The sequence below is a fragment of the Phaseolus vulgaris genome, chromosome 6 (assembly GCF_000499845.2).
Source record: "Phaseolus vulgaris cultivar G19833 chromosome 6, P. vulgaris v2.0, whole genome shotgun sequence".
Classification (NCBI taxonomy): domain Eukaryota; kingdom Viridiplantae; phylum Streptophyta; class Magnoliopsida; order Fabales; family Fabaceae; genus Phaseolus; species Phaseolus vulgaris.
The window spans coordinates 24,146,636-24,163,634 of record NC_023754.2 but is presented as its reverse complement, the minus strand read 5'-3'; the positions used below and the strand labels follow the sequence as shown (position 1 = coordinate 24,163,634).

At 33.7% G+C, this 16,999-nt stretch overlaps 3 protein-coding genes across 3 annotated transcripts; 1 reads left to right on the top strand and 2 right to left on the bottom strand.

Annotated features, from left to right (window-relative positions):
- Nucleotides 1-2,096: 2,096 nt before the first annotated feature.
- On the top strand, nucleotides 2,097-6,088 carry LOC137832086 (uncharacterized). Its single transcript, XM_068640073.1, has 5 exons — nucleotides 2,097-2,317; nucleotides 3,540-3,806; nucleotides 4,565-4,801; nucleotides 4,886-5,103; nucleotides 5,630-6,088. The coding sequence occupies exons 2-5, from the start codon at nucleotides 3,555-3,557 to the stop codon at nucleotides 5,856-5,858; spliced, it is 936 nt and encodes a 311-aa protein (XP_068496174.1). The 5' UTR covers nucleotides 2,097-2,317; nucleotides 3,540-3,554; the 3' UTR covers nucleotides 5,859-6,088.
- Nucleotides 6,089-6,743: 655 nt separating this feature from the next.
- LOC137832085 (MLO-like protein 13) lies at nucleotides 6,744-11,526 on the bottom strand. Its single transcript, XM_068640072.1, has 14 exons — nucleotides 11,326-11,526; nucleotides 11,103-11,160; nucleotides 10,445-10,665; nucleotides 10,200-10,316; nucleotides 10,036-10,084; nucleotides 9,867-9,940; nucleotides 8,858-8,932; nucleotides 8,667-8,755; nucleotides 8,515-8,564; nucleotides 8,395-8,435; nucleotides 7,760-7,966; nucleotides 7,604-7,671; nucleotides 7,414-7,474; nucleotides 6,744-7,276 (listed from the first exon to the last, which is right to left on the bottom strand). Exons 1-14 carry the CDS (start codon nucleotides 11,443-11,445, stop codon nucleotides 7,082-7,084), a joined length of 1,425 nt encoding a protein of 474 aa, XP_068496173.1. The 5' UTR covers nucleotides 11,446-11,526; the 3' UTR covers nucleotides 6,744-7,081.
- A 561-nt stretch (nucleotides 11,527-12,087) lies between these two features.
- LOC137832084 (endoglucanase 25) lies at nucleotides 12,088-15,993 on the bottom strand. The gene is made up of 6 exons (XM_068640070.1): nucleotides 15,185-15,993; nucleotides 14,767-15,080; nucleotides 13,922-14,383; nucleotides 13,219-13,354; nucleotides 12,946-13,118; nucleotides 12,088-12,827 (listed from the first exon to the last, which is right to left on the bottom strand). The coding sequence occupies exons 1-6, from the start codon at nucleotides 15,555-15,557 to the stop codon at nucleotides 12,426-12,428; spliced, it is 1,860 nt and encodes a 619-aa protein (XP_068496171.1). The 5' UTR covers nucleotides 15,558-15,993; the 3' UTR covers nucleotides 12,088-12,425.
- Between the last annotated feature and the right edge of the window lie 1,006 nt (nucleotides 15,994-16,999).

Genomic DNA, 16,999 nt, shown 5'->3' with positions numbered 1-16,999 from the left:
TTTTTTTTCCTTAATGTTAAATATAAATAAAGAAATTATAATTTTATAAATATGTACCAAATAAGAATTAAATAAATTTTAAATAATCATAAAAATTAAAATAAAATACTTTTTTTTGCTACTTAATAGATTAGAGATTAAAACTGAACTGAGTAATATAAAAAAAAAATACATATTAAGACATGTATGGAAATTTTAAGGAGAAATGGCAAAGATATACTTATTATTTCCGTTCTTAAATAATTTGAGATTTTCCTCATATAATACCACTGAAGCGGGTTGATTTGTCGTTTGAATTAGTAGTAAAATATAGCAAAGTTACAAAATATGATAATAAAATTTTAAACAATTGTTTGAGTTGAAAAAAAGTGTAAATAAAATAGTTAAAGTAAAAAAGCATAGCATTAAGTAGATTTCTTAATTGAGTTTAAGTGCAATAGTATTGGATAAATAGCATAAAACTGGAGAGCTGGCAGCAAGCAAATCTGCAATTGCAGATAAGAAAAGAAGAGAAAAGGAAAAGTCAAAAGTCAAAAGTCAATTCCTTCTGACATAACCTATTATCCTTCTAGATGGGAGAAGATGAATCCATTGTTTTGTTCTTTTGTTTCATTGCTTTTGATCTTCGTTGAATTTAAATCCCACCTACACAAATAGGTCACAACTTTCCACGCGCTTTGTTTTATCTAAGCTCACCTCTGCTACATACAAACGGAACTCACTCAACAGTTTAGCGCGTGACCTCGTTGACCGCTTCGTGATGGCTCTAAATAATTTAAGCACACAAATATTTTAAGTTTATGTTTTACAAAGTCATCAAATTTTCATTTTAACTATTCACATGTCAATATTTCATACTCTTATAAACTAGTTTCAACCTATCTCAAAATAACCTATTTTAATTTTTTTAATGTAGAAGTTAATAATTATTTTCACTGGTTTGTAGTTTTGTAGTCTATAATTCTTTTTGTTTTCATATTTTAATACATTTTTGTCATTACTTTTTTTTACCCATTATTACATATTATATATCATAAAAGTTGTAAAAGCAAAATTCAACATTACAATAATTTAAATTAAGAAAAAAAATAGTTTTTTTAAATAAGTAAAAGTTAATTTTTTATTAATACGTATTTGATCAATTAATTTAAGTAAAATAAATTTTTCAAATTAAAAATCATATATTATTTTAAAAAATAAATAAAATGCAAAAAATTAATTATAATTTAATTCTTTTTTTCAAAATATAAAATTATAATTACATCATAACATTTTTTTCTAAAAAACATAAATTTATTTTTGTATGTCATTTTATATTTATTAACTAAATTTACCAAATGCTTATAATTTGATAAAGTAATTTATTAATTAAAACGTTATAAGTTGAAAATTCATTAACTAAGAACTAGTTTTTCAGTTATAAAATAGTATATAACCTACTAACTAATTTATAAATTAGATTTTTTAAATTTAATTTAAAATTCAAATGCAACGCTCTATTTTAAATATTAATTGAATTATTATCCACTTCCATTGTTTTTATCAACTAAATTATTGAAAGTGACCGAATAACTAATGAATAAACAATTCCTTAAACTTTTGGCCCCTCGAAAACTAAAATTGCAGCGAATCAATAGGTATTTATGAATAATTAGCGTATGCTTGGAAATAACTAAGAAAATAACTTATTTATATAAAACTGAAAAAAGTAATAATTCTTATTAACTTGATCAATACCTAAAACAAATTAATTTTATCTTCTACTAGAAACAAAAGAAAAATATAAAAACTTGATAAATTAATTTTAAACCATTTAATTACAATATCAACAGCATAAGATTTTTTCATATGTTAATCCATAATAAATTTTAAAATGTAATGAAACATACTAATAATCTAGAATTCTCTTAGTTAAATAACCAGTTAGTTAATAATGTAAAATATATTGCATTAAAAGTGGCATGAAAATTAAATTGTTTAAAATTTCATAAGACAATTGTTGCATTATTGTAATATGTAAATTCCTAATATCTTCCTTTCTTCTCAAAATAATAATAAAAAATAAAATAAAAGTTAGAAATAAAAATATAAGAAGAAGAAGAAGGTGCCTTGTTTGAAGTTTGAAAATGAAACATCCGTGAACTCCAAACTTCGCTTTTTCTTGGCTTCCGCGTTCAACTTCTTCCGTCTTCCGCCGTACCCGATGGTCGCCGATTCCTTCCGACGGCCAAGCTCTGCCGAGGTTAATTTGGGACCTGTCCTTTACTCTTAGCTGATTACTACAACACTCTGATTCTTCTCCTTCTTCTTCTTGCTGGTGAGTTTCGCAGTTTCCAAGAATATTTTATTTTGCTTTGTGTCATTTAAAAATCTTAGCGAATAAAAGGGGAAATGATAAAATTGTTGCTTTCATTTATTGCGGTCATTTAAGAGGGAGGCGCCTTGGAGTTTTAAATTTTTGCAATTTAATGAAGGGAAAAAGTTAATTGGAGTTATGTTATGGATGTTTGATGCTTAAAGGGAGTGGCTTAGTTAGTTCATTTAAACCTATCTCTAGATTGAGAAAATTTGGCTTCAACACTTTGAACCTCTCAGGTGATTAGGGAGGTGAGTGCCATTGGTTATTGCTTATTTGATTATGGAAAGTCTTCTTCATCAGAAAAAAATTGTCTTGGGTTTTTATAATAGAAAGGGACCCAGCTTGGTGTTGGAATATTTAGGGCTCTGAACTCTTCTTTTTTGTTGGTTAGTTCTTAGAATAGAAGGAAATTGAATTAGTGCTTTAGGGCTCTTGTTGGCTGTGAGGGTAAATATCATCTATGACAAACAAAATGAGCTAGAGAAAGGAGAATAACTCTTTTAGGGCTGTTTGCAGTCGTTGATATTTTTCCAATCAGTCAAATATCATGTATGGCTTCTGCTTTGCTTAGGATATTATATAGCTTCTGACTAGTATCCCAACTTGTTTTTTTTGGGTTAAAATTCTGTGGCGGCTGCCTTTATATGCAGTATCTTACACTGTAATAGTGTCAGATTTTAACTCGATATATGTAGTGAGGCAGCATTGCGATCTCTACATAATTTTTGACTCATTTAGTATTGTGCAATTTTTGTGCACATAGTATGAATGGAAATTTATTAATACAAGTAACTCCTATAGCTTGCTTACTTTGTTTTGCTTCTGTTTTTCTTGTTATGTCTACAAACAGGAGTATACCCTGTTATATTTCTGGAAATTGACAATTCCAACTCTTTTCAGAGTCATACATAATTCTTCACCTGCATACAAATAGAAGTCATGTTAATTATCTTTTGAAGCACCCTTGTTTTAATTTTTTGCTATTATCTCTCTATTCTCTGTTGTCATACAATGTGAATGTTAATGGAAGTAATTCTGCTAGATAATCTCTAGTCTTAGTTTATACATAGATTTTGCTTATGACATATTATTGTTCTTACTTGATTTAAGTATTTAGGGTATTCACTTTGTATTTTGAATCAATCTCGGCTTCATGCTTCTGTTGTGCTTTTGTTTCTAGTCCTCTGGCATCACAATGATGACACCAGAATCATCAAAGGAGTTGGAAAAACATGCAATCTCAAGTCATGTGAGGGGGAATAGTGAATATGTTAGACTTGCCATATCTGATGAACCGAGGACCGTTGAAAATGAAATACTACAGCCTGTAGCAGTATCGAGAATTAGATCTTTCAGGTGGTGGATGAAAACCTTTTTCTGGTGCTTTGTCATTGTTGTACTTGGTCTTGTTATAGTGAAATGGGGAGTGCCATTTACTTTTGAAAAGGTACTTCCTCTTGCTTTACAATTGTTCTGGTAACCAGAATTTATTTTCTTGATGTGCGTTCTCTGGGAATGTGGGCTTTTCAATTCCTATTCAGAAATTAATCTATAACATGTTGTTTGACTCTCATGGATTTATTTTATATTGATAACTATGTCATTCCTGTGCACTTTCAGGCTCCTAATTTTTTCAACCAAAATGTTTTATTTTATATGACAATGGTATTTGAAAATTGGCATTTTCCTTTGCATTCCACATGGCATCCTTATGTATTTGGTTACTGTTGCCTATTAGATTAATAGAACTATAAGTTTTTTGTGCCCTTTCCTTCTTCACAAAAGTTATATGGCATCAGTGTATGTTTTTATCCAACGTGATGAAAACTATTAGAGGAGTTCAATCAATATTGTAGTTCTAGTTCATGCTGTGAATGCTAGTGTGAGAAAATTTATATTAAGAGAAAGAACAAAGCCGCTTTCTGCACTTACTGTGTTCAGAAATACTTCTTCCTCATCCCTCCCTCTGTTTCTTTAAACCTAGTTTGCAGTCGTTTTATAGACCTTGTGAGTATCATGCCATGCCATAAAATCTTGCGGTCATAAATTTGAAAGTGGTTTGGGAATTGCATATTGATATTTTTTGGTATTGCCTATGAACAAGCTTAGACTCAATATTTTAATTCTTGTGGAATAGCTTACACTCCACATGGTTGCTGTTAATTCATATTTTAAACCTACGTCTTACTAAATTTTCTATTGCAGATAATTTACCCAATCATGGAGTGGGAAGCGACCACTTTTGGCCGTCCAGTTCTTGCCCTTGTACTTGTTGCTTCTCTGGCTTTATTCCCAGTATTTTTTATCCCTTCTGGCCCTTCCATGTGGTTGGCTGGGATGATTTTTGGTTATGGCCTTGGCTTTGTTATAATAATGGTTGGAACAACCATTGGGATGGTCCTCCCTTACTTAATTGGACTAGTTTTCCGTGACCGCATCCATGTAAGTCATTTTGTTTCTCAAGTGACCACAAGTCTAGATTGATGTTGGTTTTCTGTTTATGCTCTTTATTTATAAATGGTTCAGCAATGGTTAAAGAGATGGCCCAAGAATGCCGCATTGATTAGACTTGCTGGGGAAGGGAGTTGGTTCCATCAATTTCAAGTAGTTGCTCTGTTCAGAGTTTCACCCTTTCCGTACACCATTTTCAATTATGCTGTAGTTGTGACGAATATGAGGTTTTGGCCGTACTTATGTGGATCAATAGCAGGAATGGTGCCAGAAGCTTTCATTTACATCTACAGGTTTGTGCTTTCGTATTTCTCCTTTATGCTATGTTTGGATGGTGGCAGGGGTGTAGCTCAAGAATTTTACAACAGGAGTAGAGTCATTTTTTAAAAATACTTACAGATATAATTTTAAAGTGTTTTCTTAATTGAAGGCCCTCTCGACCTGTGTTCCCAGATGATAAAGGTTGGAAAAAGAGTTACGTTTTCCCTCTTTAGATAAATTTTTTCCTTAAAAAAAAACTTATTATAGATGGAGACAAGAAGAAATCTCTCTCATAAGCTAAAATTAATTTATGAATAAGTTTTCCTTGTTTAAAAATTGAGATATTTCCATGTCTTGACAGACAATCCCTCGAAGGGCAAAAGATGGTCAAAGTCAAACTTTCTGAAGTTTGTTTGAGAACAGACATATATGACTATGTGAATAAAATATTACCTCATTGATCTCGATATGACTGAATCCATAACTTGTTTTCTTTATCAATCTTCATTAATAAATCTATATTTTCCTCATTTGTTAATGGTGGTCAATTTTGAGCAGTGGTCGATTACTAAAGACCTTGGCAGACGCACAGTACGGGAAGCACCAATTGACAACTGTGGAAATCGTGTACAACATAATTTCTTTCATCGTTGCTGTTGTTACCACCATTGCCTTCACTGTTTATGCAAAAAGAACTCTTAATGAACTCAAGATTGCAGAGGCCAATGAGGAAGCTGCCTCTGTATCAGGGAGTGGTAGTCTTGAGATGGAGAAGGGTTCCCATTGAAATAAAATATGGTAGTGTATATTTATGTATCTAAAATTTGGTTTAGGACTACATTCACCATAGTGCTTTTCACCCTCCCTCTTAGGCATTTTATTGGTTATTGAAATGAGCATGTAGGATAGAAAAGTCTGCAAATGCACCAATCGGGTAGACATAATAAATTGGAAAGAAGCTCTATTACCATTTTTTTATTATATTAAATATGCAATTAACCACGTATTTATTCTTAAGATTTTATTAAATATTAATATTTAGTGTAAATTAAACCAAAGAGTGTATCTTTAATTTAGAAATAACATCCTTCTAAGCAGGGATGGGATGGGATGTGCTAGTTTGGGTGAAGTATTATACTATTGTCTGCATACTATTATGTGAAGGGAAAGAATAGTGAAAGTGTATTTTTTTGGGGTTAATTTAAATTTAATTGGTATAAAATATTTTATTTTTTTGTCTTAATTTTTAATTTATCTAAACAATACAACAGAAACTCTTTTGTAAGATATGTGAAAAAAAAAAATGAATGACATGGTCTAAGATGACCTTGCAGAAGAGAGAGAAATGAGAAGTGTGCACAAGAAGGACTGAAAGGGTGAAAATAAGGATAGTTTCGGCAAAGAGCCAGAAAGGGGTGTAAATAGAAAAACAATTGTTAAAATCGACCATTTGTTCATCTACACAGGATTATTTTTAGTTTTATGATCTGATCAATTGATGGTCAAATTAATTAATTAATTAAAGTGCTACACCTTCATTTAATAGATAATTTACTTCTTAATTAAATAGAAATGTGATGTTCAAGAATGCAGTTAAACCCTTTACAATCATGATGTATTCATTCTAACAAGAATTAAGAACCACATTATAGTATATTTTATGATAAAATCATTATTAAAACCATTTAGTAATGTTGTATTGACACTTCAAATTTTGTAACAATCAAGATGCATTCGTGCTAGTGAATAATTGATGAAGAATATATATTGAGTAAAACATCATTAGGATTCTGAAATTGTAAGACACTGTCACATTAGTTCTTGAATTGAAGCAAAGAAAAGTTTTGGAAATGTACATCAATAGTCATATTAATCCAAAAAATTCATAAAATCGTGTCAGCTAAATTTAAAGATTTAATTCACATTTCAGGAACTCATCTGTTTTTTAATCTGCAAGATACTAATGTGACAGTGTCAAACACTTTCAGGAATAAAGTGATTGTCTATTCATTAATTGTTAGATGTATTAGGTTTCTCGAAGGGAAGATGGACAATGTGTGGAAGCTCAATTGAAGATGTTGCATCTTCCACCATGATTATTGCTTGTTCATCAATTTGGGTTGATTCTTTTATCATGTAGTTGGAATGCGGTGTTTTGAGGGGGTCACTTGGAGGCGACTTCTGACTCTTGATCTTGCTACCCATCTGCTCTCATTTTGAGGAGATTAAAATAAAGAAGAAAAACACGTTAGAGTTTTTGATTTGATAAAACCTTATATGCTACTTTCAAACTAGTTTTTATGAATCCAATGGAGAAATATGTCCTTAGATTATTCAATTACCTGAGTCACAATAGTGTACAAAGGCAAGGTGCTATAACTGCAAAGCACTTGAACAATTACACTGCATGACAAATTACCTTTAAGCAGTGAGATTGGAACATAGCACATGTTTCTCTTTGGCAAAGTATATAGCTTGAGCAAAAGTATTTGAGTTATGATTTTCTACTTTCACATTAAAAGAGAATATTACCCCATTATAAGTCTTGGGATAACGTAGGTTACTTTCTCCATAATGCATGAATCAAATCCATATGTGCACTGCATAGGGAATAATTAAGAGATAGACAAATTATTTTATTAAAATGACTGAGATATGAAAAGGAAAGCTTATGGATGAAACACTCACCCAAATCCAGAAGAAAAATGCAATCTCAAAAGAGTTTTGAAACAAAATGAAGTGAAGTAAGTGGAGGACTAGGGGTGGGCTGGTAAACCAAAAATATTCATCTGATGGCTTCATTGAATTGTCATCTTCTCTTCCCAATACGCCTATTGAATCCTGATACAAACGAGCGATTATGTGCTCCAACTTTGCCCCCACCAGAAGCAGAAGCTGTTTCACAAGCAAGCTTAGTATAACCTTATCATACCAACATATCAGTCTTAATTGGTAATGCTAAAAACAAATCATCAATTTGATTCCCAAAGTATCACCCTCTCTCCTAAGTAATTTCTAAACTATTGAATATCCATCAGTTTAGTCTCTAAGTTGATGTATTATACTTTTTTTGTTCCTATTATGGGTTTTTTCCTTGCTCACTGAGTCATCACAATGACTGTTGTTAACCTGATAAGTTTACACACACAAAAGGAATTGAACCTGAGATTTTCTCCTAAATAGAATGTCTTCACAATGTGAGTACAAGATACCTAACATTTTTACTTTAAGAATCATTTGAGAGAGGGTAATATTTTAAAGATGAAATCGATGGTTTATTTGTAATGTCAACAAAACCATTGTAAAGAATGCAAGTCACTTACTATCAATGGTAAAAAGGCTAACCAGAAATAAGTGTGCCATCCTGCATAGTAAACTCATAAGATATAAAACTTTAAGTATTTATTTTCAATTGAATAAGAGGATCTTAATTAAGTATTTACCTCCAATGTTCAACAGCAAAAACAGCACAACAAAGACCCACAGGTACCAGCTACAGTAATAGGTAGAAAAATCAAGAACATTTGGCTTTTTACAAGGCAATTTTTCTTGCAATGAACTGAAATAGATGAGAAGAACTTGTTTGAACTCTTACCTTATACCTACAACTCTTTTGAAGTCTTCTTCAAGTGTCCCCAGCATGTAATTATGAAAATTATATGTGGGATTATCTGGGTAGTGTTTCTGTAAAATGTTAGAAGTATCATAATTCATTTTATGTGCATGTGATGAAATGGTTATTATTCTCCAAATGATTAACAATATATAGCATCACTAGATCTTAACCTTGACAAATCCATGCCGAAGTGCATAGTAGTCATACTTTGTAACAGAGCCATGAAATTGCTTGAAGAATGATATCTGCCAAAACAAACACAAACTATAATTTTAAATAAGTATTCTTCTCAATTTTGTAATTTGACTTTTGACGCATAATTCAATTTAATAAAGACAAAGATGAATGATTCACATAGTTTGTTTCCATACTTTTTTTTCCTTTATTCTAAAAACTTTATCTCGATAATTTATTCCTTTATAATAAAATATTACTATTGACCATAAAGATACACATATTTTTTCTTTTAAAGTTAGTGGTTTCTTTACTATTTAACAGCATCCATATTTTTTTTAACATTATCCCAATATGACAAGAAAATAAGTTGTGTAAAACAAATTTACACATGCATAACAAAAACATTTTACAGTCTCAAATCACTAACTTATCACAACTACCATATGATATATTTATTGATTTTTACAATGATTATCAATAATGTTTTATTAGAGGGAAATGGAGGGGAGCAAAATCCCTAAACACCCTATTTTTACTACCCTCCAATATTTAAGAAGAGATGATTTAAAGCATTTTAAGTGTAGTGACAAAAATATTTCTTTTTCTGTCCAAAATTATAAGGTATTATAAAGTAAATTAATTTTTAAAATCTCTTTTTCCCTTTGTGAACCAAACAAGAAAAAGGTCACATGCTCTCTCCTCCATTAAATTTTTTTCCCACACAAACAGATTCTAAAAGTTATAACAGTGATCTCTAATTGATTAGAAGTATAAAACTGATAATTCATACAATAACCATGGAATACATATAAAATTTCGTAATTAGTTTAACATTCTCACTTTGATGCAAATTGGTTGAGTTTTATAATAAACATATTAGAACATTCTTATCAAACTCTAAAAGTACTACTTCTATTAGGAACTGTTAGAAGTTTACAATTCCAATTTTGTTCATCCTAAGGTTAAAGATAGAAGAGATTGAGGAAGGTTCTGAAGACTTACCAGCCAGCTAATCACAGCTGCTTTTCTCCAATGTCCTCGATCACGTGTTTTGAAGAACTCATGGGTATCTATTACTGCGTTTGAGTTAGGAAGTTAGAATCTGAAGAGACAAAAAAAATAGTTTTCTTATATGATCATCTGAATTTTAGATTCAAAGTATAATTTGAACCTTCTCTGTGGTCTCCATAATAATCCTCCCAGGCCTTCCATTCCCGTATCTACACCATGTAAATATTAAACATTGGTATGCTGCAAATCATGGTTGAACAAGACAACTCTTACTAAGAAAATATCAACTTCAAGGAATATCATATCACCAACTCATTATATTACCTTTGCACCTCCAAGAAGCATTGTTGTGACACAGAATATTGCATGTACAACGGCCAATACAAAAATAAAAATGTGAAGCTGATGTAAAGATTCCAATGATAACAGTGGAACCTTCCCCTGCGTAGGAGAAAGGTATGGATTATAGATATGAATCAAGTAGTTTGTTTGTATATGAAAATGTTATTTTGTGATCTTTCCAGCTTTACAGAATTCCAATTTTTTGTTTCAGTAACATTGGTAACAACCTTATGTGTACAATGATCTGAACCAGAACCAGTAGAAAAAAGCCTTCTTCTGTTTATTATAGAATCATAGTATATCTGATAATGCTCTGAACCTTGTGAAGACCTATGAGGCCTTTTGCATGGAAGCATTTGGGTTGCAAGGTTTGGTGAGATGCAAATGTCGCTTATTAAACCTTGAAAGACGGTTAATAAGAGGGAAATGAACCCTAAAAGCATCAATTCTGGTGAAAAAAACATAGATTACACACTGATCAGGCTAAAGAATTACATATTACATTGGATATTTATAGAAGAATCGCATTGCTCAATAGATGTGACGCAAATGTTTTGTACTCAATAGGATTTAGAACACATATTGTGTAGTTCAATTAAAAAATGCAATCGTTACTTGTATTTACTTTCTTCATTTACAAGACTCAATCCGGTATTTGAATGATTTTATTTTTGAGGAACTGGATTACACTAGTGTCACCATTGATTCAGTGATTTGTAGGAAGGATTGGGGCAATGCTAATTGAAACATTTACCACTTCAAAATCATAATAATGTTCTTTACAGATAAAAATGCCAATAAAAATTGTAAGATGTGCCAACATATCATAATACCGAAAAGCTTTTTGTGTTTGAGAGTGAATCAAATTGAAACTCAAGAAATTACCTTCTTCCAATTTTGTTAAGACTTCATACAATTCATTCTGATTTTTGCTCCTTAGGTACTGTAACATCGAACCAAACAAACCACCCATCACGAACGAAAGTAATTAAGACATACCAAAAAGAAAATAATTACGCAACAAGAATAGCACAACTCCCTTAAACAGAAAAATGGTTGAGAAATCGACTAGGCCAGAAGAAATGTGAATTGAGAGATGTGAGTTTACCTTTCCGAGTTTGTGAAGGGCACGTTCAACACAAAGAGAGATGAAAACAATTATGGAGCAAACAACCGCAACAATCCATGTTGGTGTATATTCCAGAGAGTCGTTCAGTTCTTCTGCCATGTTTTACTCTTTCGTTACCAAAACAACCCTTTCTGTTCAATATATATTTGGGCTTGAAAATGATGGTAGTGAAGGTAAGGATATTCTGCATAGTGCAGAACTGATGTAAGTCACAGCAAGCAAGGAATGTTTCCCAACTTATCAAGGTATCAAGACAAATAAATGAAGTTGGCATGCATAAAAGGTGGAACCAGATTCAAAGTGCTGGTCACGGAGTAGCGTGCAAGATTTACCAATAAAGATAGTTGTTCACAACCTTGCAAAATCACATTACGATGCCAAAAAAGAATCGAAAGTACATTTTGAAGTGTAACGTTGTTTTTTGTGTTTTGCGGAGAAAGTGCAGTACCATGGAGCACAAAGGAAATGTAGTGCTGTCAAAATCATACGATTGAATAGTGTGCCACTTGTTTCTCTTTTTCGGTGTCGTTGTCTCTTAATAGTGTTCGAAGTACATGCACACAAAAGGCACGGCTATTTAAGAGGAAGGTTTCTAGCAGTTAAAATTATTGATTGTGCATGGGTAGATCCACTAGTAGAGCCTTTTAGAACAGCTTAATGGCTCCCTTACAAAATAGAAAGAAGAAAAAATAACCCAGCTTATTGAAAAAAAAGAAAAGAATAAACGATGGAAGACAAATATTGAGAAAAACTGTGAAGGCATTAGATGAAACTGTCAAACAATTACAAGCTGTTCAGTTTATGTTTAAAGAATACAAGATTTTGATTTGATTTAGATACATATATACTATGTGTATCACAAAAAATTAAAGAGACACTCTCAAGTACCACTATCAGTTCTTAATCTTGGATCAATCATTGGCCCCAGGCAGCTGTATATTCACTAGGCCAAACTCCATTCCATTTCTCCAAGCTTTTCTCTGCAAAATTACCTTGATCTTCCAGTTGATACTAAACGACAGGTCACTCAAATCATCAGGGGTACTGGCTGGAAAGAAATAACCAATGGCATGGTGCATTTATGGTTTCCACGGCGCTGGAGGTGGTGGTGGCGTGGGAAACATAGGGGGAACAGCAGAGAAAATGGTATTTTTGTCAATTGATGTGCTCTTGTCGCCTGATAATGCCACCAGTGCCGCAACTAAACCAGCATTTCCAGCAAGAGTTGGCTCTGTGTAATTGTAGTTTGACCGAACATCACGGAAGCCATCATGCTTGTCAGGACCAGCGACCATGGCACCAACAAGTGTATTTGGGTTTGGCTTGGAAGAATCCCTCCATTTCCATCCACCTTTACAGTTATACTTGACCTTGTTCTTTGGAATAGATGCACCTCTATGGTGGACATGTTTTGGATAATGATTACCAAAACCCACAATATAGCTCATTTTCCTCGGATTTTTTCCAAGAATGTAATCAATCTGAAAAAACACCCACAAAGGAAAAGAAACTTAATGCAGGCACCTCATAGTGATATTAATAATATGAGGGATTTGGATCCCATAAATTACTATCTCAAAGGAGAAGAATACCACATACCTGGGTCTTGGCGAAGTTTCGGAGCACATCAGTTGAAAAGAAATTAGGTCCACAATACCATCCAGGTGTATCAGCAGCATCAAGATAATCACTATATAGGGCAGCCAAAAAGGCGGCATTGACAACATATTGCAGAGGCTGAGGCCTACCATGGTTTAATTGAATCAAGCCACCTGAGTGCACAAAATGCCAACATTTACATCACAGAATAGTAATCATTAAGTCATGAGTTCTGATGTGCCTGGTTGAAAGGTTTGAAGTAAGAATTGTTACCTTTGGTTCTATTAAAGCTTGTGAAAACCGGTAGATAAGAGCACATGATTATGCTTGTCTGATTGTGAAAGGTCCTCAAAATTTCCTCATATGGATAGCCAGGACTCAAGAACAACCTCAAACGACTCAGAAGTACCTAATTACGAAAGATCAAATCAATCAAATAAAATTTCACAAAAATTGCCAAAGTCTGCAAGGTAATGGATGATACAAAGACCACACGTGCAAGGGAAAGACAACATACATGAGACAGAATGGAAAGACAACATACATGAGACAGGATTAAAGCTAACATGAAGATCTGAACTAAGAAAAGTATTTGGCAGAACTCATGACACATACAAAGGTAAATATTCGAAGATTAGTAGCAATCGTACCAAATATAGTTAAGATTAGGAATGATTAGCCAGACATCTAATTAAGAACTCATTTTTGCTGCTAAAGGACAAAGTATTGAAAACCACATACAGGATCCATCATAAACACCACAACTATAAGACAATTATTGTTAATCTTTTCTTTAAAAATGAAAAAGTGAACAAAAAAACTTAGAAATTCAACATATCTAATTCTTCATGACTTTTACTTCTAGCTGCTGTTTCTTGATGTTAATCTAGTTTCCAAATGACAAACCAAGACAACTAGAGCATAATATTCATGAGCACCAGCAAGTTCATATAACACAGAATCCCTACAAAATTACCTGAGCACCAGCAAGTTTGTTATCCCAGCTGAGTACCCCATAATCAGAGCCTCCCCAGAAAGCACCAGCATGCTTGGCCAGGCCAGGAGCAGTAGCAAGCTTTAGGTATGACGAATTTCCAGTTGCAAAGTACATCCAAGCGCCTCCCCAAACATACTCATCCCAGTAACTGGTTGAGTTATAAAATATTGAAGCCTCCGAACTCCCAGCACTGTACCTGCCTCTCTGATCCCTCGAAAACTTGAAGAGCGTGGTTGCACCATGCACCAGTTTCTTGGAATAGGCCTTGTTGTCCTTGAAAACAATGGAAGCAGAAGCCAAGGCAGCAGCCATCTCAGCGGCAAGATCTGAACAACTGTGGCATTCCGTCACAGGGCGCTCATAGTCCATGTCCTCCGGACGCATCCAGCAATAGTGATCGTTGGGAGTTGTACTCCCATCCGCAGTATTTCCTACCCCAACCTGTCAAACAAGCACAAAAAACAATAATTGGCACACATCCTATTCCATACTCCACACCCCACAATAAAATTCCAGTCCATCAACCCAACTCATCTTCTCAAACAATTCAAAATTGCAGCTGCATCAACCACATTTATCTGCAATCTCCCGCAATACCGAGAATTGCGAGATGCAACAAACGCGTGACTTCGGCCACAATTCAAATCCTCGATCCACTCTAAAGTATGGATCCACAATACTTGAATACAATTTCCCACAATATCAAGGATTTAAAACCATGCTCCATACCATACTCCTACCAGAACGAAACTTATGAAGCAAATGACTTAACACGAGAAATCAAGAATGAAGCAAAACACAGAAAAAGGGGTGTGGTTAGATACCTGAGCAGCAAGGGTGGTGATGGTGTCAGCAGTACTATTGAAACTCTTGAGAAAATAATCAGTACCCCACTTGATGATCTCCTTAACATGATCAAGCTCTCCAGCAGCCTCGTACTTTGCGCTGTACTCAATCACACTCCAACTCAACATAGTAATGGAAAACGAAGCAGGAAAGTTAAACTTGATAGCATCCCCGGCATCATAGAACCCACCCACCAGATCCTTAATCGCAGAAGACGTATCAGAAGACTTCCCATCTTGCATACCGGAGTTCCCCCTCCAAGAGACATTGTTATGCTTCGGCAATTTCCCGGCTGCAACAGCAACAAACACAAGAAGTTCAGACAAGTTAGAATATACGCACTAAAAAAACGACGGCACGAACATGATCAGACGATGCGGAATCTTAGTTGTTTACATCGCTGGGCGTTGAAGAACATAAGGGCCTTGTGGAGAGCAAGGGTGTAGTTGTCGGGAGGCGGGTGTTTGTGGTGGTGGCGAGGGATGGTGTTGACAATGAGCGCGATGAATCCGGCGAGGAATGCGGCGAAGAGAACCGTGCCGACAGTCCATACGAAGATCTTGCGGCTGACGATGATGCAGCCAAGATCTACATACTTCTTCTTCTTCTGTTCGCCAGGGCCGAGGAGCCAACTCTGCTGCGTCTCGTCCAAGGGCCGCGACAGCGCCGCCCTGTCGAGGTCCTGCAGGTTCCGGCTGCGGTCCTCCTCCGTGGCGGAGTCCGTGGCATTGATCTCCAACGGACCACCCCAGGGATCTCTACCGTACATTATCGCTTTTTCTGTTTTCTTGAGTCCAACAACGCCACCGACACAACACACTCTTTCCCTTTGCTTTGCCTCTGCTTAGTATTAGTAGACTCTTCCTTCTTCTTTCTTTCTTTTTTTTATATATATATATCTTTTCTTTTCTTCTTTTTTATTTTCCGGAATCTTTTTTTAATAATTATTCATCATCACCCTCTAACAATTATTAACACCCCCAAAAACTCCAACGTTATTATTTCATTATTTTTCTTGAAACGTGGCTGGTAGTGACGGTGCTTCTCTTTTAATACATAAAAATTGTTATTATTATTGGTTGTTAATTATGGGTTGGGATTTTGCTTTCGTTTTTCTTTTTATTTTATTTTTTATTTTTCTTTTGATTTTGATTAGGTTAGAGACAGTGACGTGTCCACCGCCGACGCTGACAGTCTGTCCGCAAATCCAACTCATTCAATTCAATTTTATTTCAATAAGGTTCAATTCAAAATAAAATTTAAATATATTTTATTGGAAAAGAAAATTGGTAGGGTTCTTGAGGCCAAGGGAATGTGTCACGTGCATTGATACCTACCCAATCCAATTAGTGCAATATAAAAACATCATGGTTGTGTTGTTCTCATGCCAATTACGATCCCAATCAACAGCAAAGTACTAATTTATGATTAGCATGTTGCTTATGGAATTTAAAACTAAATTAAAAAAATGGTGGTTTGTTTGCCGACACAGGAAGAAATTATGATACATATTAATACTCCAATGCAATAATCCACCATAATGAAGAAGAAGAAAAATTGATTAAAAGAATTTAATTTCAGTATCACTCTATAAAGACACCAACATAAAGATAAGTATAATCTCTAAAATGTAGGACACGGGCACAAATTTATATATTATATAATTATGAATTATATAAATTGACAATAAAGATTTATGTGCATAAATATGTTCCAAATTATTTTTTTGGAGCATAAAGATGTCTTTCTAATCTGGTTCACAAGGATTTATTTCTTATTTCTTTAATCATAATAAAAATTTATACAATAAGTTTGAGTTTTTAGAAAATTAATGTATTTTTTCTTTTTAAAATTGTGCTAGGGCTGTACTAGAATTGTAAAAAATTCAACAAATACTGTTTGAATTTGACACTTCACGGATATGTGTCTTATAAGTGTCATACTAGTATCAATGTCCAATACGAATATTCGACACCGACACACCATTTAAGAGGAATGTACGAATTTTATGGAATCATTCCAATAAACCTGTGTATTGTATTGTATACTTTATCTATAGAGATACAAACGGTGGTTGTTGAGGTGGGGGCAAGCAAGAAGGAAACTATTATTCATGTTTGGTCTGCTAATATTCTTTTGGTGTTGCTTTACGTAATTCTTTTACCATTTTCTTTATAGCGTTCTACCTCTGCTGTCATAACTTTACCATTA

Bases quoted from the DNA above. Each gene is read 5' to 3' on its own strand.
- LOC137832086 (XM_068640073.1), top strand. From the start codon at position 3,555: ATGATGACACCAGAATCATCAAAGGAGTTGGAAAAACATGCAATCTCA. The intron at 3,807-4,564 runs GTACTTCCTCTT...TTTCTATTGCAG, and splicing joins TGCCATTTACTTTTGAAAAG to ATAATTTACCCAATCATGGA. The intron at 5,104-5,629 runs GTTTGTGCTTTC...AATTTTGAGCAG, and splicing joins GCTTTCATTTACATCTACAG to TGGTCGATTACTAAAGACCT.
- LOC137832085 (XM_068640072.1), bottom strand. From the start codon at position 11,445: ATGGCAGAAGAACTGAACGACTCTCTGGAATATACACCAACATGGATT. The intron at 10,317-10,444 runs GTTGTTACCAAT...TCTCCTACGCAG, and splicing joins CAGATCATTGTACACATAAG to GGGAAGGTTCCACTGTTATC. The intron at 7,475-7,603 runs GTAATATTCTCT...TTTGTCATGCAG, and splicing joins ATCCCAAGACTTATAATGGG to TGTAATTGTTCAAGTGCTTT.
- LOC137832084 (XM_068640070.1), bottom strand. From the start codon at position 15,557: ATGTACGGTAGAGATCCCTGGGGTGGTCCGTTGGAGATCAATGCCACG. The intron at 14,384-14,766 runs GTATCTAACCAC...CTTGTTTGACAG, and splicing joins TCACCACCCTTGCTGCTCAG to GTTGGGGTAGGAAATACTGC. The intron at 13,355-13,921 runs GTAATTTTGTAG...TTTCGTAATTAG, and splicing joins ACAAACTTGCTGGTGCTCAG to GTACTTCTGAGTCGTTTGAG.